This window comes from Lissotriton helveticus, chromosome 5_1 (assembly GCF_964261635.1).
Source record: "Lissotriton helveticus chromosome 5_1, aLisHel1.1, whole genome shotgun sequence".
Taxonomy (NCBI): Eukaryota; Metazoa; Chordata; class Amphibia; order Caudata; family Salamandridae; genus Lissotriton; species Lissotriton helveticus.
The window spans coordinates 2,068,046,736-2,068,070,065 of record NC_136065.1 but is presented as its reverse complement, the minus strand read 5'-3'; the positions used below and the strand labels follow the sequence as shown (position 1 = coordinate 2,068,070,065).

The 23,330-nt window shown below is 47.5% G+C and overlaps 1 protein-coding gene across 3 annotated transcripts in view; it reads right to left on the bottom strand.

Moving 5' to 3' along the window:
- Positions 1–864: 864 nt before the first annotated feature.
- Positions 865–23,330, bottom strand: part of CSNK2B (casein kinase 2 beta) — a 113,162-nt gene continuing 90,696 nt past the window's right edge. For all 3 annotated transcript variants that reach the window (XM_078645998.1, XM_078645999.1, XM_078645997.1), the window contains exons 5-7: positions 3,772–3,847; positions 2,287–2,476; positions 865–1,254 (exon numbers count right to left, since the gene is read on the bottom strand). In XM_078645998.1, coding sequence (XP_078502124.1) covers positions 1,164–1,254; positions 2,287–2,476; positions 3,772–3,847 — 357 coding nt within the window. In that variant the 3' untranslated portion in view covers positions 865–1,163. The remainder of the gene's footprint in view (positions 1,255–2,286; positions 2,477–3,771; positions 3,848–23,330) is intronic.

Genomic DNA, 23,330 nt, shown 5'->3' with positions numbered 1-23,330 from the left:
GTAATGGGGAGTTAGAAAGCTCTGGGGCATTCTAGCAGGGCTGCACACCCCATGCATATAGGAAGCACCAGGTAGGATAGGCAAGTATATGTATCCATATATTCAATGTGACAGCAGAATGGTTGAAGTGTTTATTTTCCATTCTCATAATACTCTGTTTTGTTTCCTACGTTGATTGCAGCGCATACATTTTACACAAGAATCTTATTGCTTCAATAAATGTTTAAAATGCTAATTTTAGTATTTCTTGTGTTTCTCTCTGGGCATGCCCAAGTCCTTTAACGAAAGGGTAGAATCTGGTATCACAATTTTCTTGGGAGTCAGGGTTGCCATGTTCGAAGGGTTCACATAACATAAGGCACCTTGCAAGGTATAGAGGTCCGAATGGTGCACCGTGAGCTTGCCAGGACAAAGGTCAACATATCCTGAAGGTGTGCATGAGCATGACCAGTTTTGACATTTATGCTGTCCAAACGCTATCTTACTGAAAGAGTATGAACCGTATGACAGAACTGTATAATTTTACATCCACTAATCGTTTGCACCATTTCAGAAAACCAAGAAGAATGAAAGGAAAAATTGCAGTTCAGGGACTACAATTAGTGATGAAAATCATTACCCGCCGCCATTCCTAGAAACCATTAAACTTTATACTTTAGACAGAATGTATATTGCCTGGCAATAGGTTTACACATTCAAATGCAAGGCGTTACAAACGTTAACTTTAAATGGAGAGCTCAATAGATTATTCAGCAAGGAATCATGAACTTTGAAGCAAGTTAATCTCCATTCTATAAACAAAACTTGGAATACAGCATAATCTACTACGAAAGTTGGTCACTAAGAAAAATGTACAAACTCCTATCCGATCACGCATGTATATTTTATTTAAAATTTAAAAAAAAAAAAAAAACATTACCTGTTCCTCACTTTCAGAATAAGGAAATATTTATTAAATTTAAACACACACTGAAACAAACTTCAGATTTCTAACTGGCCGGGCTATGGGAAACGGAGGGAGAGAGTTCAATGGTTGACGGAGGTATTGGGAAATAGTGAAATTAATGTCAGCCCTTAGCATTGGCTTTCATTATTCAAAAGAGCCGCGCAGTGTTTGGAAGGAGAGGGGGTGGGGGAGGGGGCGCATGCGTTCGCCGGGCCAGTCAGCGGATAGTCTTCACTGGACTTTTGAAATTGCTGGCCGCCTGGAGCTGAAGTTGATACGCCATAGGGTGGATCTTGAACCCGTACAGCCTGGAAGACACAAAATGTAAGGATAACTTATGAATCTCGACACAATATTACTGAGGTAAGCTGGTTAGATATGGTCAGGCAGTGGACAGCACAGAGCAGTTCTGCATGTCAAAATGAGGCATAGGCCCAACAGTGGGCACCAACGGCAGTACAGATCAGTAGCGCAAGTCAAAGCGAAGGGCACTGGGTGGATATGTCCAGGGATAGGTCCCAGAAGCAGCACAGAGCATTACTGTAGGTGTGAACAAGGTGCATTATATAGACTCAATATTGTAGAGGAAGCAGCAGTATTGCAGATCAGAGTGAGGTGCATACCTGGCAGTATGCAATACAGGTAGAATGGTACATCAATGCAGGTCAGAGTGATGTGGATTGGGCCGGACAGTAGGCATTTTAAGCAGCATGGCACATTAATGCAAGTCAGGGTAAGATGCACTCCATAGACTCTAAATTGCAGGGGATTATAAAGGGGCATTACTACAGGTCAGAGTAGATTGCGCTGGGTGGATATGGTCTGGCAGGGGAGGTCACGAGCGGCACAGAGCATTACTGTAGATCAGAACAAGGTTCACCTCAAACATGGCTTGGCAGAGGAAGCAGCAGGGAGCAGTAATACAATTCAGAGATGCAGGCCTAGCAGTGGGCACCACAGGTACCATGAAGCATCTCTAGCTGCTTTGTTGAGATGCACATAGGCTACCCAGTGTTACACAAGCAAAGACTGCAGCTGGTAAGGTGCACTATAAGTCACAGTAAGGCAACCGGCTCAAATGCTAAAGTTTAGATTGAAGCGTGTTGCTGGAAAATCACAGTGCTGCAGGATGAGACTGACGTGCACCTCAACCCCAATTTCTTGTGTATGGTATCATCACTCCATACCAAGGGATATGCAGGCGAGGACTGTGGTGCATCAACCGAGCTCTTGAAATGTGCCATTTCTATGTATGTCTTGGTATTTAAACATTACACATCACCGATTTTATTCACACCAACAAACACTGCACTTAATTGCCCCATGAACTCTACACTTACCTGGGGACAAATTGGTTAGCTGGCCTTTTGGGCCTGTATTCTGGGTGCACCATGAACAGCATGTGAGGAAACCCTGTTCCGAAGTAGGCTCCGTCCGTGTGATGGTGGCGGGAAGATTTTGGGGTGTACACATCCATGCATTTGGGGCAATAGAGCTTCACCATGGCCTCCCCAGGGATGTCGGAAAGACCTATTAAGAGGGTGATACAACAGGAGTTGTCAGGGAAGAAGAACATGAAAGAAAATGTGTAACCCCTGCAGGCAATCAGCTCCCTTTGGGTCTACCAGGGGCCTTGAACACCAAAGAGCGCCAAGGGAGATGCTCATGCTAGAGGCCAAATTAAATAAATGGTAGCATAGCGTAACATGCACCTCTCCACTAGATGCAATTACTGTTAATACTGGCACAACCTCACTGAGCAGTTAGGGCATCACTATTCTCAAAGGCTACAATAATCTTGCTACAACTGGAGAAGAAAGGTTGGCTACTACTTATGCTTGAAATTACTAGTGTTTCATACATGGTTAAACAAAAACATCTGTCTGCAGTTCAAGTTCAACCTTCATAGAAGATTGATAACAGTACTTGAGAAGGACCACTTTTTAATAAAAGTAAAAGAAGGTTTACAAAACCTGGGACGCAAATATTGCAAACTTGTAGAAAGCCTCCCAAAACACTCCCTTCACAGAGGTAAACATGAAACTAGAGTGTTATGCCCTCGTTCCTGCAGCAACTAGTCATGCATTCTTGTGGGGGCACTGCTGGGTCATACCAAGAAACAAGTCAATAGACAACCTCATTGACAATGTTTCTATATTGAATGCATAGTAGAGCATGGCATAAAATATTGCCGAAAAGCAAAAATGGCTCAAGCAATATATAAATGACTGACAGTAAAACCCAGTACCGTGTTGCAGCAAACAAGTCAATGGCAATGTGTGAATTTAAAATGGAAAAATAAACAGAGAAAACCAAACCTATCTTTCTGCTGAAGCAAATTGGCACATATGAAGTCTGAGACTAGAACCTTTAGTAACAGCGGCACATGATTGGGGTCAGCAAACTTGTGAATTACCCCATATTGGCAAACTCAAAGTATATGCAATGATCGCGAGTTTAAAAGAAAAAAAAACGTTTGTCATAGGATAGAATTGGAAAGCTCTGGACGACTATGGCCCAGCATTCCTGAAATGTTGCCTAACCCTGGAAAATAACTAGGTTGAGAACAGTTTGATTGACTGAACCGCAATTTATGAGATACAAGGTGGAAATAAAGCTACAAACATCTAAATTAAAAATAGAAAGGAAAGGCGGATAACTACAGTCAAGAGGTTCAAGGATAGATAAAGAATACAGTAAGTAAAGAGGGTCATCTTCCCGCAAGCACCAGTAACACATTAGTACCTTATACTAAGTATCCCATTCTGTCAGCCACTTTCTATAGTTCACTCTAAGCGGCAAAGCAAGCGACTCAAAGCACTTACCAATTGGAAGCATGGGCTGGTTTTCACAGTAGACACGAGGACAGTACCCGAAATCTCCTTGCTGGTACTTCTCAAGCTGCAGGAGAGATGAAAAACATTCATACCAGCTAGATTCTGGGCAAAATCCAAAGACACATTAGAACACAAATGTGTGTTTGTGAGAGAAATCAAAGCAAAAACATCTCCACCTACATAAAAGACCACCAATTAGTCTTTTCCAATGCCCAGCTTGCTCTCAAACCTAATTTGAGGGGCTACTGAAGGGACAGAGTGCCATCTCAATACCTATTCAGTGCCTGGTGGAATTATTTCTAGGGGCAAGCAGTGCATAACAGCAGGTGCACCATCAGCACTGGCGAATCGAAGTGTTTGGTGATTTTCTATTATGGGGTAAAAGCAGTTTTGTGTTTACAAAGCCAAACCGGAGGCTGGGAGCAATACAACATGTAAGTGTCACATATTTCAGAAGTTCAGGAAAGGGAGGGAGGGAGGATAAATGAAAGATCAGTTTACAAGAAGAGGGGCGGTCTAGCACTTGTTAGAGAAGGTGGTCCATGCTCTAGTTCTAGCTCTAGTTTACAGGGTAGGATTCTGTTAAAAGTTTGATCAAAGTGTGATGTCACTTTATTTAAGACAGCTCCTTTTTGAGACCCTGTTCTGGTCTCCGTGCTTGGATGTGGCCTTTGAAATATATGGCTGTTCCGTGCAGTGCACTGGATTAGAGGATACCATGTTTAAATACAAAACGCACCTGCAAGAACAGCTATATTTGCATCTGCCATTTCCCTACGCAATGGGTTATCAATGACCTAATATAGCTGGTACCAATCTCTCTTATGCCTATCTCTTTCATACCAAATCCATTGGAATTGCCAGAAATTAAAAATTTGACAAGTGGTGCACAGTATTTGACTTAGGTTTATCTTGGTTTTAACAGTAGCCCCTCCTGTGATTCCCTGAATTATTCTCATCATTCGAGGTAGCCTAAACCAGGTCTCAAGGAGTGGAAAGTGCTTTTAAAGAGAGCATAGATTGTAGTAGTGGCATCTCAAGTATCCTGTGCCACAAGGTGCTCCACAGAAATCGATCTACGAGTAGGAAGCCGTTGGGAACACATAGCAACAAGACCCTGCTTTAGGTCTCCTGTTCTCAGGACAGAATGACAGAGCCTACACCAAGCAGAATCTATCTGAATAAAGAATGAGCTGGGAAGAGGGGCATGTCCCACAACCAGCACATTCAATGCCTCCCAGCCAGGTCACTGACTTCACTAGATCATATCATCTAATGAGGGTCAATCAAATAGCATAACAGTGTGCGGACGTTGGGTTGTTGGTTTTGAGGGGTGTGAGCCCTTCTTAAACAGCCACAATACTCATCAGGATGAACCACAAAAGTCACTAAATTAGCCTGTGCTGAACCCTCTGGTAGTTAGAAGAAAAGCAGACATGCATAACTTAGAAGCAATGTGTAAAAAATGAATGCAGCACTCAAACAGCAATAAAGTGAAAACACCAGAAAAGAAAAATACAAAACTAATTTAGAAAATTAGAGTACATGTTAATTTGACACCAAACACCCAAACGGTAGAACCAAATTTATGAATTTTTAAAGTTTTAAGTAATAAATGAAGTCTAAAAGATCAAAGCACCAACCGCAGACATCTACTCACACAATACTGGGGGGCAAAGTCAAAAGTTATGGTCAACCATGGGAAGTAGAAATTTTGAGAGACTGTCGCTCCACCCGCAGCGTGGCTCCTCCTGAGTTCACCCGGTCTCCCTGCTCCCACCGCTCGCCGCCACTCCTGAGGTCGTGACCCCTGTGCCTTTCTTTTGTTTCTCTGTGCCAGTTGTGCTGTTCTCCCCCGTGTGGTGACCCTGACTGTTGTTTTTTCTTCCCGCCCGTGTGGTGCCCCTGGTTGAGTGAGTCCTGTTTTTTTCTGCCGTTTTTCCCGCCTTTTCCGCCGTTGCTCCCTGCCACTGCTCCCCTTCGGCCCGCCCCCTTCTCTCTTAGGACCTCTCCCCTTCGCCACCCCGCTCCCGCCTCCCAGCTGCTCCTCCCTTCCTCCTCCCCCACACTCTACACTTATGGCAGAGTCCGCATGTACGCGCAGCGGGCGCGCCGAAGGCGCGCCAAATGCATGCCCGTCTGCACCCGTCCGCGACTGGACCGCGCCCAGGACCCCTGGCCCCCGAAGATGCCAGCCCACGCGACGGACCTACGACGCCGCCACCCTCAACGCACTCAACCCCAGCCGGAACCCCGCCTGCTACCGAGCCGCCCCAAAATGCACCCACAGACCGTTCACATGCCAAACCTGCAAGTTCACCTGCATCCGGACCGGCACCGACAAGCCAAACACCAGCAGCAACCATCTCAAGTGCATCCTGCTCAACACCCGCTCCATCCACAGACACGCCATCGAACTCTGGAACCTGCTCGACACAACATCACCAGACGACGCCTTCCTTACAGAAACCTGGATGAACGCCTCCTCAGCACCAGACATCGCCATAGCCATCCCGGACAGATACAAGATTACCCGGAAGGACCGCGTCAACCAGACTGGAGGAGGCATCGCCATCGTACACAAGAACACCATCCACATCACGACCAACCCCGACGACTCCTTCACCGCCGCCGAACACCTCCACTTCCAGATACACACCGATCCCAAGACCACCGTTAGAGGAACCCTCATCTACAGACCCCCGGGACCACGCACACAATTCAGCTAAGACATCGCAGACTTCATCAGCCCGTACGCACTCCCCTCCACTGACTACATCCTCCTAGGGGACCTCAACTTCCACCTGGAGAACAACAAGGACAGCAACACAAACACCCTACTGGACAACCTCGGACTCAAGCAACTGGTGAACACCCCTACCCACTACACCGGCCACACGCTTGACCCCATCTTCTCCTCCAGTGAGCACATCTCCTTCAGCCACTCCACTGGACTGACCACAGCTGCATCCACTTCAGCTTCAGAAGAACAACGACCCACCACCACCCGCAACAGATTCCTCGCAGAAGCTGGAGTAAGGTCACCACTGAGCAGCTCACCACCTCCCTCCGCCAGAACCCTCCCGCCAGCACAACGGACCCCAACGAAGCAGCCAGCAACCTCACACAGTGGCTCACCAACTGCGCAAATGACCTCGCACCACTGAAGAACCCTCCCAGCAGACCCGGCAGCAGGAAAGCCTCCGTGTTCACCGACGAACTCAAGAACTCCAAGAACTGCCACACCCTCGAGAAATCCTGGCACCACGACCAGACCACAGACAACATGACTGCCCTCGAGCATGCCACCCGCAAACACCACCAGCTGATCCGCACCACCAAGAAGACAGCATTCACAGAATGACTGGACAACAACGCCCACACCAGCAAGGAACTCTTCACCATCGTCAAAGAGTTCTCCAACCCCAGCGCCGGAAAAAACGACATCACCCCCTCGCAAGACCTCTGCGACTCACTCGCCTCGTTCTTCCACCGCAAGATCGCCGATATACACAACAGCTTCGGTGCACCTACCACGCGCTAAACCACCGAAGCAACGCCTCCCACCACCACCCTCTGCGCCTGGACCCCGGTCAGCACCGAAGACATCACCAGCACGATGAACACCATCCACTCCGGATCACCAACCGACCCCTGACCCCACCACGTCTTCAACAAGGCCTACTCCATCATCGCACCCCAACTCCGGGACGTTATCAACACATCCTTCTACACCGCCACCTTCCCGGAGACCTGGAAGCACGCAGAGCTCAGCGCCCTCCTGAAGAAACCAACTGCAGACCCCACCGACCTCAAGAACTACCGCCCCATCTCGCTCCTCCCTTATCCAGCCAAAGTCATCGAGAAGACCGTCAACAGACAGCTTGCCGCGTTCCTCGAGACGAACGGATCTCTCGACCCCTCGTAGTCCGGTTTCCGAGCCAACCACAGCACCGAGACCGCCCTCATCGCAGCCACTGACAACATCAGATCCCTGCTCGACAACGGGGAAACAGCGGCCCTCATCCTCCTGGACTTCTCTGCAGCATTCGGCACCGTCTGCCACCGCACCCTAGTGCAGCGCCTCAACAACATCAGAGTCCAAGAGAAGGCACTGGAGTGGATCATCTCGTTCCTCGCCGGTAGAACCCAGAGAGTCCGCCTCCCCCCGTTCAGATCCGAGGCCATCGAAGTCATCTGCGGCGTACCACAAGGATCTTCACTCAGCCCAACCCTCTTCAACGTCTACATGAGCCCTCTCGCAGCCATCGCACGCAAACACAACCTCAACATCATCTCCTACGCCGACGACACCCAGCTGATACTCTCCCTCCCCAACGACCCCGCCACCGCCAGAACCAGCAAGCACGAAGGGATGAAAGACGTCGCAGAGTGGATGAAGAACAGCCGCCTGAAACTGAACTCAGACAAGACGGAAGTCCTCATCCTGGGATCATCGCCCTCCGCCTGGGACGACTCCTGGTGGCCCCCTGCCCTGGGCACCACTCCCAAACCAACGGACCACGCACGCAACCTGGGCTTCATCCTGGACTCCTCCCCCTCGATGACCAGACAAGTCAACGCCGTCTCATCATCATGCTTTAACACCCTGCGCATGCTCTGCAAGATCTTCCGATGGATCCCCACTGAAACCAGGAAGACGGTCACACAGGCACTCGTCACCAGCCGGCTGGACTACGGAAACACCCTCTACGCCGGAACCACAGCCAAACTTCAGAAAAGACTCCAGCGCATCCAGAATGCCTCTGCACGACTCGTCCTGGACATCCCCCGACACAGCCACATCACCGGACACCTGAGAGAACTGCACTGGCTCCCCGTCAGCAAGAGGATCACGTTCAGGCTCCTCACCCACGCACACAAGGCCCTCCACGACCTGGGCCCCAAGTACCTCAACAACCGCTTGACCTTCGACGCGCCCACCCGCCAGCTACGATCGATCAGCCACGCCCTTGCCGCCGTACTACGCATCCGCAGGGCCACCGCCGAGGGAAGATACTTCTCCTACCTGGCAGCCAAGACATGGAACTCCCTCCCCATCCACCTTCGACTGACCCAGGATCACCTCCCCTTCAGGAAGCTCCTCAAGACCTGGCTCTTCGAGCAATAGCGGACCCTCCCCACCCCCCCCCCCCCCCCCCCCCAAGCGCCTTGAGACCCTACCGGGTGAGTAGCGCGCTATACAAATTACCATGATTGATTGATTGATTGAAAGAAAATGCCTGAGGTGAAAGTTTAGCTGGGCAAGGCAGACAGTGTTGTCTGAGGAGCAGTCGTCGTCAGGGAGCTGCTGGACAAAGTCATGGTGAAGATTCCAATGTTCAGTTAAAGTCTATTTTTGGAAGTAGAAAATCTCCAGAGGAACAAAGCTGCAGGCTGTAGCCAACGACAGCTTCACAAGTTCAGATACCCCTTCTGCAAGGAGCTGCTGAACAGGATTTGCAGAGAAGAATGTAGCGGGAGCTACCGCAAAGTAAGGCCGACCTGCCGTGCACCTTGGGCGGATCATCAAGCAGGTACATCCCGGTTCTCGGAGCACTTTTTGGCTGAACATTTACTAAATCCGAAGTTTGGGATTTGGAATATCTGGGAACATCTTTAGCACCACTTACAAGGGTTCAGGGCTGGAGGGGAATGACTTGGGATGGTCAGGACTCACCCAGGCTGGATCCAGGTGTGAGTTCAAGATGGTAGAAGCCTGTTCTGTCCCCGAGGCTCTGATCAGGAGGCCAGCCAGCTAGCTCTTAGAGTCACTATGGAAGTCACGAGCAGCAGGATAGTCCTCTGAGGGCACAAGAGAGGAGTCAGGTAGTAGGCCAGTCCTCTGTGGCAGCAGGGTAGTCCTCTGAGAACTTCCCTGCTGTCTGTGGCCTGCTGTGTACCTCAGAGTGTCCTCTGCAGGTTCAGATGTGAACTGAAAAATGGGTCGGAGCGTCCTAGTGGTGTCAACTTTGTAGTGTTTTTTCCCCCTACAGAAGTGTCTGGAATATCCTGCCTCCCTGCCCTGGTCCCAGAATGTCTGGTGACACAAAAGGCTAGTGTCAAGTTCTTTGTGTGCTGAGGCAGGCTCTTTGAAGTGCAAGTGGGGCTCTGCACAGTTCATGAGATTTCACCCTGCTCCCAAACAAATGTGTAATAAGGTAGCCAAATGTTATCCTATGGGAGATTAATGAAATTAAATGTGTGTTTTGCACTACCATGACATGTAAAACTTAAAAGTAAATGTCCAACATTTTAATTAGAACGCACCCTACCAAAACTTGTTTAGGGCCTACCCTACCCTATTAAAAGGAGCTTTAGGATTGGCAAAAAGTATATTTTGCCAAGTCGAAATGGCAGTGTAAAACTCCAGACAGGCTCCAAAGGCAGGGCTGAGACAACTTTTAAGGGGCAACTTAAACGGGTGGCACAATAAGTGCTTCAGGACCACTAGCAGCATTTAATTTATCGGCCCTGGGTATATGGTATAACATTTTATCAGGGAAGTATAAGTACATTAATCGTAGTTAAATTGGCTTACACCCGATTGCAATGTTCTAGGGAGTGAGCACAAGACCTTTAGTACTGGTTAGCAGTGGTAATGAGGGAAATTGGGTTATTAGTTGCGGAGGATGTGAGGCCTTCACAAGTAATATGTCCACAATGTCTCTTTACTGGGAACCAAGCACTTGACTCTCAGGGAAGGGAAGAAGAACAGACCAAGACCTACTCAAGGAATGTGGTGTGGGCTAGTAATCACCCTTCACTGAAACTCAATAACACTCAATGATTGTCCAGTCAGTGCCTTTTCTTTTGAAAAGGAAAACCAGGTTTATTACACACTAAATACTACACATTAATTTACAACTATATACATAAGGCAGCAAGATGATAAATTAGATAAGTCAGTAATCTTATACAGGACATCACAGTACCCCCGCATCCACCTATACCAGTTAGCACATCACAATACAGGGGGTATTACTTAAATAAAAACAGGACTGTTGATGTCATCAAGGATCACCATATTAAAAGACTAATACTGCATGTTAAAACTACCATCATTTATTGTTAATGTAACAAATAACTGTGAAAATTACTGTCAAGGCATTTCAATATTGTTCCATTGTCAACATAGTTAATAAAGCAGTGAAAATAAACAATGTGTGTGTATTTTTAGGTCTCACCTAGGCAGCGCTTGCGCGGTCTCTTTGCGACATGCTGCATTCAGGATATGTGGTACAAAAGGGGGTGGTGATGGACGGAGCATCTGAACCAATCAAACACTCACACCCAGTCAACAGATCTGGGTTTAATCCATCACAGTTCTTTAGCCCACTCTGCCACCCCAGTTCAGACATGGTCATATGCAAATCAGTCTGACCCTGTGCCTCATGGGAACAGTCAGCCCGAACTGCCAAGCCATGCCTTCCCTGGACCGGACACAAGCTTCTTAGGACCACCCCCTTTTGTACCGCTTTGGCCGCCATAAGTGTGGCAGGGTATGCTCAAGACGTGAGTCCCTTGCTCACTTTGCTACTGGATTCAAGCAAGCCGGGCTGAAGACGGCTGGAATGCCAGAAACCGGTCCTCGGAAGCTTGTTTCCGGTCCAGGGAAGGCATGGCTTGGCAGTTCGGGCTGGACTGTTCCCATGAGGCACAGGGTCAGACTGATTTGCATATAGCCATGTCTGAACTGGGTCGGCAGAGTGGGCTAAAGAACGGTGATGGATCAAACCCAGATCTTTTGACTGGGTGCGAGTGTTTGATTGGTTCAGATGCTCCGTCCATCACCACCCCCTTTTGTACCGTATTCAGGATATGGGCATGAAGCTCCACCCACTTTACGGCCATCTTTTCAACTGGCTACCGTCACTGTCCTTTGAGAATGGTCGCTTATTAGTCAACAGGTTTAGTACCCCCTCTTTAGTACAGCTTTTTCTTGTAACCGCCCATGAGGACACACCCTGTTACATGTGTTACACGGTATGTTTTAATTACAGCCTCAGAACACTATTTTCTTAACGGCTTTATACTGCCTGCAGGACAAGGGCTCCCGCATTGGTTTTTTTATTTAACCAGTGCGGCACACCTAAGCTGTAACAATGGCGGGTGCGCTTTTCTTCTGTTGCTTACGATCACTGAATGCAGGCGTATGCACCTACGCTTTAGCTTTAAACATCTTAAGCTAAAGCTAGGGTGCCGCAATTGCTTCAAAATTAAAGAAATAGAAACAAATTGTTTTTTCCATTTCTGTAATTTTGAAGCAATTGCACAAAGTGTGCTTAAGATGCTTAAAGCTAAAGCACAGGTGCCGCAAATATTTTGAAGTGCAGTTACTCTTGCATTACTGTGACATCCTAAAACTTATGGAAATTGTTAAATCTTGGTCTTCTCTGGATCTGATCACCCCTCCTCCCCCCACCCTTCCCCCAAGACTTTTACTGTAAGGGAAAGAAGCCATAGCACCAGTTCTCACCAAACTTCTGAAGTCGTCCTTTAGCTTAGGGCATGTTCGTAGTAATTATAACATGCTATGGTGGTGCCACTGCTGAAGAAACCTTCTCTAGACCCAGCTCTTCCAGAGAATCTAAGACCTATAACTTTGCTTCCATACTTTACTAAAATTGCGGAGAAACATCTGAACATTCAACTGACCATATTCTTGGAAGAAAGACATGTTCTCCATGACACTCAGTCTGGTTTCAGGCTGCTTCACAGTTCCGAATCAGCCCGACTTTTGGCATCTGAGGCCTTGAAAATTGCATTTGATGAGGAAGGATCAACCGCACGGATTCTACTGGTCTTGAGTGCTGCGTTTGACACGGTCTCCCACAGCCTTCTGTTGTAACTGTTGTGGGAGGCCTGGGTCAGTGGCAGCTCCTGGGACTGGATCAAACACTTCTTGCAGAATAGATCCTTCCAGGTCTTACAACCACATTTTAAGTCTAAAAGGTGTGTCCTCTGTCTCAAGGAGTACTACAGGGCTCGTCCGTTAGCCCTACTCTATTTAATGTGTACATGCGCCCGCCTGCAGACCTTGTACTGAAACATGGGATGAAACTGGGGGTCAAATGACGATGACACTCAGTTGATTGTTACATTGGAGCAAAAGGAGGCAGGAACGGCATCTGATTTCATGGCCTGTTTGAGTGATCTTGCTAACTGGTTGAAGTTTAGCTGCTTGCAACTGAATGCAGGAAAGACGGAGGTGATGGTAGTTGGCAAGCAGCCTTCCATAATGTCACATTTGTGGTGGCCGGAGGAACCGGGGCCTACTCGGACTCCCAAAGCGAAGGTTAGGGATTTGGGAGTCTGGTTCGACAACACCCTATCATACACAGAGCAGATATCAGCTGTGGCCAGAACCTGCTTTGGCATTCTTAGAATGGTGCGTAAAATCCTGGACCTACTGCATCTGGACACCAAAAGGACCATTGTGCAGGCCCTGGGCACTTCCCGATTGGATAATTGCAACATCCTCTATGTAGGGGTGACCAAAAGAAATCTGAATATTTTCCAGAAGGTCCAAAATGCTATGGCCCAGCTGATATCGGGCATCAGTGGGGGCAGTCTTGAGGGAATTACACTGGCTCCGTATACAGGCTAGAGTCACTTTTAAGGTGTTGCGTTCTTGCCATAGGAGCCTCAACAAGAAAGGGCCAAGATATCTGCGCACACTACTCACGGACTATAGACCTACTCGGAATTTGAAGTCACTGGGCAATGCTAAGCTGATCATGCCTTTGGTTTTCTCGCGGCTAAGGCCTGGAATGACCATCCTAGGGAACGGAGCACACGTCCATTGGAGCCCCTGGGGGTTGGTAGCAGGCCTCTTGTATCTTGGGTCCTATGGGACTGGGGGGAGGGGTCTGGGCCAGTTGCCGTGGTTTACGGTGTCCTAGCGCGGGGCACTCCATTGGAGTAACCAGGCGCTTTACAAGCTTAATAATAATAATAACTACTGAAAGTTTGAGCTATTGCCATTGCATTATTATTAGCAACGCCAATAGCTTAAACTTTCAGTAATGCGAGACCTATTGCATTGCAAAGTCTTGTATTTCTAAACTGCAAACTTGTTAGGAGACCGATATCAGCCTAGCACATTAACTCCAGTGCAGGGAAATCGCTTTCTGCAGTCCAGCGCGGATACCTTTGTCAAAACGTGTAGGTCTGTTATTGTGCTGAGGAGTGATGCGTTTTCATAAACATCCGAACAAGTCAGGCAAATTTCCCACTGGACTGGACCTGCCGCATCGTATTGTCTGTGGACTGTTAATCTTACTGCACTTCGGAGATATGCATTTGTGAGCCCAAGGGACTCTATTGGAGTCCTTTCCACGTCGGTGTGCATTCTCTCAGCCTACAGCATCAAACTGCAGTACCCAATTATTGATGTCTTTGCACTTCTACTCTGCACTTGTGCGGACAGGAACTAATAGTTTTCTTACCTGTCGGTGTAGTTTTGCAGCTTGAAGATCTTTCTGGATTCACTATGCTGTGCATTATTCCGCGGTCTTGTGGTTGGGTCCGGATTCGTAGTCTTTTCTTTGGTGTTTTTTTTCTTTTTCGTAGCCCAGGTGGGCGTCGGCGTCACACCTCCTTGGGTGCATTTCCGGTGACGTCGGCATGCTTCCTGAAGAAGCTCCCACTCTTGGGCGCCATCTTCGGGTTCTTTTTTTCCGTGTTTCTTTAGTTTCCGAAGTAATGGCAATGTTGTATTCAGGTGATATTTTACCGCTTTGTACTTTTAAAAGTTTCCCTTTTTTTTTTTTAACCACCTCTTCTCTCTCCAGCCTCATCTTTCTGGCGGAGGTGGGTGGGTTCGCTAGTGAATCCAGAAAGATCTTCAAGCTGCAAAACTACACCGACAGGTAAGAAAACTATTCGTTTTGCAGCGTGAATCTTTCTGGATTCACTATGCTGTGCATAGATTTTGTAGCGGTTTCTCATCTCTGTGGCGGCTGGGTGGAAGATGAGCGTTGGTTATTGAATATGTGCTGGAGCACCTTTTGTCCGACTTGTGCTTCCTTGTTCATTTGTATATCCACACAGTAGTGCTTCGTGAACGTGTGCACCGAAGCCCATGTTGCTGCCAGGCATATGTCCTCTTTGGGTGTGTTAGCCAGGAAGGCTATTGTAGCACCCTTTTTCCTAGTGGAGTGGGCACGTGTCCCCTCTGCTAGCTCTTGTCCTGCACCTTTGTGGCAGAGTTGAATTGTCAGCGCGATCCATCGTGCAATAGTCTTTTTGGTTACTGCCTTTCCCATGAAACTGTTGGCGAATGACACGAAGAACTGTTTTGTCTTCCTGTGTCCCTTCGTCCTCTCAATGTAGTGCATGACTGCCCTTCTGGCGTCCAGGGTGTGCAGAGCTCGCTCTGCGCTAGTTGTTGGTTTTTGGAAAAAACTCGGTATCTGTATAGACTGGTTCATGTGGAATTTGGATACCACTTTCGGCATGAAGTGTGGGTCAGTCACTTCACTTTAATTAGTCTTTATTCGATATATTTCAATCATCAAAGACATTTTACAAAATAAAAATGTGTTGTTTTTTTATCCCACCCCTCCCCCCCACCCCACAGAAATACAGGATCCACATGAGTTAATACAATAAATAAACAAAAATAATAAACATCTTCCTATCTCATCCTATTTACACTATTACACAATCTTAAAATATCCTATTTACATCTTTACACAATCTTAAAATATCCTATTTACATCTTTACATAATCTTAAGATATCCAGCTAAGTTCATTAGATGCCAATCGAAATTTAAATAAATGCAAACTGTATGACATGAAATAACAATCCTAAACTTATTCCAGACAGATTTTGCGTGCCCGAATTATCCACATCCAGTGGAGAAATTTTGCCATAGCTATAACAGGCTGAGAGGTATCTGTTCTTAAGATCCTGACCACCTCGTTTGACGTTTTTAAACCTAACTGGATGCAAATTGGTTTAAGCCATGATCGTCTAGGTATTCTATATTCAGGGCAGGCAAATAACACATGTCCAATGTTTTCGTTATGGTCCGGACAAAAGGGGCACCTTGGAGTTTGTACCTTATTCCATCTCACTATTAGGGCATTTAACGGAAGTGTCCCCACCCTCAACTGATGGTACCTCTTCCGGTCCCCTGGGACCGTAATCCAATCCCAGTAGGATTCGAGGGCCGGTGAGTGCTTGAGCTCCAAATAATCGTATGTAAAGGAACGGTCAATATGATTCCTAAAGCACTTAATCTCCACCATACTCCAATAGAGTTCGCGAAGTGTCTTTTTCGGTGGAAAAACACTATTTAGGGGATCATCCCACAATTGGGATAAACCCAATGCCCTATATAAAAGTTTAGCCTCTTTCAACCAGACTATCTTACTAGCAGTATCCAGGGTTCTCACCTCCAGGAAGCCTTGGGCATACTGGGAGAGCTCAGGAGTTACCCATAACCTTCTCCAGTAGGCCACAATCCTATACCTGGCTATGTCCCTAAAGCTATAAAATCCCAAATCATACTTTAAAGGTATCAATGGGGTTGACATTGGTAACCCAGTAATGTTGCGGAGAAATTTGTTCTGTGCTACCGTCAACTTGTTAAGATTACTGGACCCCCAGAGTTCTGCTCCGTAAAGAACAGCTGCTCCGACCTTAGCGTTGTAGATTTTTAGGACAGGTCTAATTGGTTTGGTATGGGATGAAAAAAGCTCCTTTGTGAGAACTCCTGCAAGTTGAGCATGTTTTGTATCTAATTCATTTATATGCTGTTTCCAATCTAGATTGTAGGACAAATTGATACCAAGGTACTTGAAGACCTGGGTCTGCTCGAGCTGGACCCCATCCATAATGACTCTACCTCTAATGTGTTTCCGCTTGTGCATGACCATAAATTTAGTTTTGCTGGTGTTAATCACAAGACCATGATCAATGCAAAATCCTTCAAACACCCTAATGGCCTTTTGAAGTCCCTGCTGGGTCTTTGATATCAGCAAGGTGTCGTCCGCAAACATCAACAGGGGGATCAGCCTTCCTGCCAACCTTGGGGCATCCGTGGGCTGATGTTCGAAATAGCTGATCACCCTGTTGATGTATAACGAGAAGAGTGTTGGTGCGAGCACGCATCCTTGGCGTACACCCCTCGCAATGGGGAACTTCTCAGTGGTACTACCCTGCTGATTCCATCGTACTTGTGCAAAACTATTTTCATGCATCCTGATCAATAAAGACAGGATTTCTTTTGGAATACCCTGATCATATAGGATGTTCCACAGTTTATGGCGGGGAACTAAATCAAAAGCTGATTTTAAATCAACAAAAGCTGCAAAAAGCATCCCACCCCCTAATAAAACTGTGCGCCAATACAATAAGACAAATCTAAAAACTTGATCGATAGTGCTGGTATGACTACGGAAACCAGCCTGCAGGGGAGATAATATATCATGATCATCTATCCACCCATGAATTCGCTGTAATAGCAACCTTGCCACAACTTTTTGTATACATGCAATCAGGCTAATAGGCCTGTAATTGCCTGGGTCCGAGCATGCCCCCTTTTTAAAGATGGGGATAATCTCGGCTCCTTTCCAAGTCTCAGGGATAGGCGAGCCCTTTGCAATAGCGTTGGCTAACAGCTGAATATAGGTGGCCCATATGTCCTTGTCGTGCATAAACAAGTCTGCAGGGATAAAATCTAGGCCCGGGGCTCTGGCTTTGGGTATACAGCTCAGAGTTTTTAGAATATCATCTTTGGAGAAGACTAAGGGGCTCGCAAGAATATCTGCTAAAGCTAGACATTCCTCTTCGCCTTCATCCTCAGCAGCAAAATGGGTAGAAAAATGGGATACCCAGGCTTCTGGTAACACGTGGTTAGTGGGTTCTGCTCTATTGGCCCCCCTTCCCCATTTAACAATGTTCCAGAAGGGTGTCATAGATCTTTCCCTACTGGCTTCAAGTAGATCCCTCCAGTAGCCTTCCTCCCAATCCCTTTTTGCACTAAATTGCACTTTTTTGTACATAACTCGGGCCTCCCTTATTTTGGTTTTATCTCTAGTTTTTACCGCATCTGACAGGAACCTATAGGCAGTCCTGCAGGTCTTGTCATACCACTGATCCTCCTTTCTTATCGGTCTACGTGGCTTCTTCTTAGCTTTCTTTACAAAAAACAATTTTAACTTGTTAAAAAATTTATCATGGATCCTGCTGATTTCAGCTATCGGGGTATTTTTATCATATATGTCCTGGACTTCTTGGATGGCCAGGGTTGTTAAATCCCTTATAGCTATCATGCTTTCCTCATTTGCTGCACAAATTGCCCATCTGATGTGTCTTTGATCATTGGAAAGGTTTATCTGGACAGTTTCCCTCTCTTCCTCATTTATCATCAGATCGAACAATTTAAAAGTTAAAATCAATGGGTCGTGGTCACTTTCCACCCTTGTCTCAATCCTCATATCAAGAACATTCCCCCAGTTCTCTTTGTTAGTCAATATATAATCAATACGACTTTGAGTAATTCCATTAGAGAAAGTAGGGGCACCCTGCTTATCTGATAATGTTCTTCCGTTAGTGGCCCTCAGCCCAGACTCAACACATAGTACTTTTAACTGTAATGCAGCCTCAGACCATCTTTTGATGGGTAGCAAGGAAAGCTGTGGGATTTCCCAAATGAAGTCCTCTTCAATAGTGAGGTCAACGTCCTGATTATCAAGTGGTTCAAAACAACAATTAAAATCACCACCAATAATAATATCGGCATTCAAACAGTGTTGATTTAATAGAATATCCAACAGTTCAACCGCCTTAGTGGGTTTACCACCCGGTAGGCCCCTTGAGTAGATGTTAAAAATAAAGATGTCCTTACTTGGCGGTCGCTGTAATTTGACCAATAATATATCAGGACTATTGGTATCTATTTGTAACACTGAGTAATCATTATTCTGCTTAATCCATGTTACCAAGCCACCTTTTGCCCTTCCCCTTGAGCTCGGGGTGGCTGGAATGAAATAATGTAAATATCCCTGAATTGGATCCGGTTCTAACTGCCAAGTCTCCTGTAAAAGGATTATATCCTTTGAATCCAGGAAAGTTAGGAGATCCTGTGATAAAATCTTGTTTTTTAACCCTGCAACATTCCAGGACATTAAAGTACGTTGTATGTTAATATTGTCACTGGTAGGTTTTGTACTATTGGTTTGACCTTCACACTGTTGCTGGGTAAAATCGTATTCACATGCGTTACCATCTATAGCAGCCAATTCAGGAGACAGAATCGAATAGTTTTCTTACCTGTCGGTGTAGTTTTGCAGCTTGAAGATCTTTCTGGATTCACTATGCTGTGCATTATTCCGCGGTCTTGTGGTTGGGTCCGGATTCGTAGTCTTTTCTTTGTTTTTTTTTTTTTTTTTCTCTTTGCCCAGGTGGGCGTCGGCGTCACACCCCCTTTGGGTGTATTTCCGGTGACGTCGGCATGCTTCCTGCGGAAGCTCCCACTCTTGGGCGCCATCTTCGGGTTCTTTTTTTCCGTGTTTCTTTCGTTTCCGAAGTAATGGCAATGTTCTTCTTAGTTTGTATTTACCGCTTTGTATTTTCAAAGTCTATTCTTTAGTTAACCACCTCTTCTCTCTCCAGCCTCATCTTTCTGGCGGAGGTGGGTGGGTTCGCTAGTGAATCCAGAAAGATCTTCAAGCTGCAAAACTACACCGACAGGTAAGAAAACTATTCGTTTTGCAGCGTGAATCTTTCTGGATTCACTATGCTGTGCATAGATTTTGTAGCGGTTTCTCATCTCTGTGGCGGCTGGGTGGAAGATGAGCGTTGGGTGTTGAATATGTGCTGTAGCACCTTCTGTCCCACTTGAGCTTCCTTGTTCATTTGTATGTCCACACAGTAGTGCTTCGTGAACGTGTGCACCGAAGCCCATGTTGCCGCCAGGCATATGTCCTCTATGGGTGTGTTAGCCAGGAAGGCTATTGTAGCGCCCTTCTTCCTGGTGGAGTGGGCACGTGTCCCCTCAGCCAGTTCCTGTCCTGCCCGTTTGTGGCAGAGTTGGATTGTTTGTGCGATCCATCGTGCAATGGTCCTTTTGGTTACTGCTTTGCCCATGAAGCTGTTTGCGAAGGACACAAAAAACTGTTTCGTTTTCCTGTGCCCCTTTGTCCTTTCAATGTAGTGCATGACTGCCCTTCTGGCGTCCAGGGTGTGCAGAGCTCTCTCTGCGCTGGTTGTGGGTTTTTGGAAAAAACTCGGTATCTGTATAGACTGGTTCATGTGAAAATTGGATACCACCTTCGGCATGAAGTGTGGGTCAATCCTCATCACAACTCTATCGTTGTGTATTTGTATGTATGGTTCTTGTAGCGTCAGCGCTTGAAGCTCGCTTACTCTGCGTAAGGACGTTATCGCAACCAGGAAGGCTGTTTTCATAGTTAGCATCTTTAGGGAGGCCTTGTGAAGTGGTTCAAAGGGCTCTTTCATGAGTTCCGTTAGGACTGTGTTCAAGTTCCATGCAGGTGGCGGCACCCGCTTGGGTGGTGCGATCCTTTTCGCTCCTTCTAGGAATCTCTTCACCACCTGTGATGTGAAGAAGCTCCTGCACGTTTCTCCCCTTGTGTAGGCTACTATCGCTGCCAAGTGAACTCTTAACGAGGATGAGCTAAGGTTCTTCTCCAGTAAGTGCGTCAGGTACCTTAGCACTGTGGAGTCCCTCTTCATCTTATTGTGGAGTCTTTCCTGTCTGCACCATATTGTGAATCTTTTCCATTTCGCAACGTAGCACTTTCGAGTGCTGGGCCTTCGTGCCTCCCGAAGTACCCTCAGGGTGCTTTCTGGTAGTCTCAAATGTGCGAACTCTATGTCCTCAGGAGCCACGCTACTAGGCTCATGCTCTCTGGCTCTGGATGCAGTACCTCTCCGTTCTGCATGGACAGTAGATCTTTCCTCCTGCTGAATCTGTGGGGTGCACACTGTGTCATCTCCATGATCTGCGAGTACCAGGTCTGCCTCGCCCACTGCGGTGCGACCAGTATCAGTGTCATGTTGCTCGCTCTGCACTTGCTCAGTACTCTGTGCATCAGTGGTATCGGGGGAAAGGCGTAGGCAAATGTCCTTGACCAATCTATCCATAGGGCATTCCCCAGTGTCCCCTCCTCGGGCTGCCTGGATGCGAAGTTTTGGCATTTTGCATTCTGGCGTGTGGCAAACAGGTCCACCGATGGTGTCCCCCACCTGTCGAACAGGTATCTTGTCTCCTGAGCATTGAGCTCCCACTCGTGGGATGCCGATGTCTGCCTGCTGAGCCAATCGGCTTGTATGTTGTCCTTCCCTGGTAGGTGTATGGCTAGCAGGTCTATCTTGAGAGGGATGGCCCATCTCCATATCTCCTGCGCCAGCGTTGAAAGCGGTGCGGACTGTGTGCCCCCCTGCTTGTTGATGTAGAACATCGCAGTGGTGTTGTCTGTTTGTATCAATACCCTGTGCTTGTACAGTCTTGTTTGAAAGGCCTTCAGTGCAAGGAAGATTGTCTTCAATTCTAAGTAATTGATGTGCTTTGTGGCATCCGTCGGTGTCCACAGTCCCCTCACCTTGAGCTCCTCCATGTGAGCGCCCCATCCCTTCAGGGATGCGTCTGTGGTGATGGTCACTGTTGGCGTTGGGGGCGTTAGAGGCTTTCCCCTTGCTATGTTCTCCATGGTCCACCATGTCATCTCCTTCTGCACTGCGTGCGTTACAACCACTAGATCCTCCCAACTGCCTGTAGCTTGTGACCATTGCTCCTGTAGCCATTCTTGAATGGGTCTCATGTGGAGTCGTACCTTCGGTACCAGGTGGATGCATGATGCCATCATCCCCATGATCTTGCTCGCCGTCCTCACTGTCCGAGCTTGTCCCTTCCGGTAGAGGCGAGTTTCCTTCACCAGCGCCCTCGCCCTCTTCTCGCTGGGGAACACCTTGCCCTGTAAGGTGTTGATCTGTGCTCCCAGGAAGATCTTCACTTGTTCCGGCTCCATTGATGATTTCTTCCAATGGATGGAGAACCCCAGGTTTATGAGCGTGCTGGTCACTGTATGTGCGTGCAGCTTGCATTTCTGGTATGAGTTTGCTTTCACCAGCCAGTCGTCCAGGTAAGGGTATACATGTATTCCCTGCCTTCTTAGGTGCGCTGCGACTGCTGCGAGGCACTTTGTGAAAACTCTTGGTGCCGATTTTAGACCGAAGGCCAGTGTCGTGAACTGGTAGTGGCTTTCTCCGACGGTGAACCTGAGCATGTGCTTGTGCTTCCTGTTCATTGGGATGTGCAGGTATGCGTCTTTGAGGTCTATAGTGACCATGAAGTCCCCGGTCTGCAACTGTGGGAGCACCTCTTGCAGGGAGGTCATTTTGAATTTTTGCGTTCTTATGAATTTGTTCACGAACCGTAAATCGAGAATGGGCCTCATTGTCTCGTCTACTTTTGGTACCAGGAAGTATGTTGAGTATACTCCTGTGTTTCTTTCCTTGAAGGGTACCCTTTCTATGGCCTGCTTCTGCAGGAGTTCTTTTGCTTCTTCCTGAAGGCACTGCAGCTGCTTGCTTGCTAGCGGCTTTCTTCTTGGTTTTCTGTTTGTTGGCCTCGCCTCCAACTCTATGCAGTATCCGAATTGGATAATGTTGAGGATCCATTTGTCTGATGTGATTCCTCTCCACTCCTGGAGGTGGAATCTTAATCTTCCTCCCACTGGTGTCCTGTGGTCGTAGGTGTCTAGTTTGTCTTGACCCATCTGTACGTGCTGCCCCCTGGGATCTTTTTTGTGGGTGGGCACACGGATTTTTTTGAAGTCACTTGGAGGTGGGCTGCTGGCCCCCTCTTCTATTTTGTCCCCGTCCATTTCTCCCTCGAAAGGACTGGCCTCTTTGTTGGTACTGCCAGGGCTGTTTCTGATGGCCCTGCTGACCCTGCGAGTCTGCCTGGTGCGTTTGCTGGAAAGCCTGGTGTGATGTACCTGGCTGGTTTCCGCCTCTCCCGCCGGGCCTCCGTGACGGGGTGCCCCTCTTGTTCCCTCTGAACTGCAATGCTCCCATGGATCTTGCTGTTTCGTTATCCTTCTTAAGTTGGCTGAGTTGCTCATCAACTGTTTGTCCGAAAAGCGTACTGCCGTTGAATGGTGTGTTCAGGATGCTGTGTTGCACCTCCGGTTTGAAACCGGATATCCTGAGCCAGGCGTGTCTCCTTTCCGTGACGCCCATCATCATGAGCCTGCTGGCGGTGTCTGCCCCATCCAGGGCCGTCTTAAGGCAAGAATTTGCAGCATTCTTCCCCTCTTCAATTAGCTTTTCGGCTTTCTGCTTGGCATCCTGGGGCAAGTCCTTCACCAACTGCCCCAGTCCCTCCATGATTTGGTACATGTGTCTGTTTACCAGGGCGTTGGAATTAGCCATGCGCCAGTGGGTCGCGGCATTCCGTTCGATCCTTCTGCCCACCAGATCCATCCTTTTGCTCTCTTTATCCGGTGGCGGGCCCGAGGTAGTGGGTACGTTAGCCCTCCTCCTTGCTGTGGCCGTGATAATGGA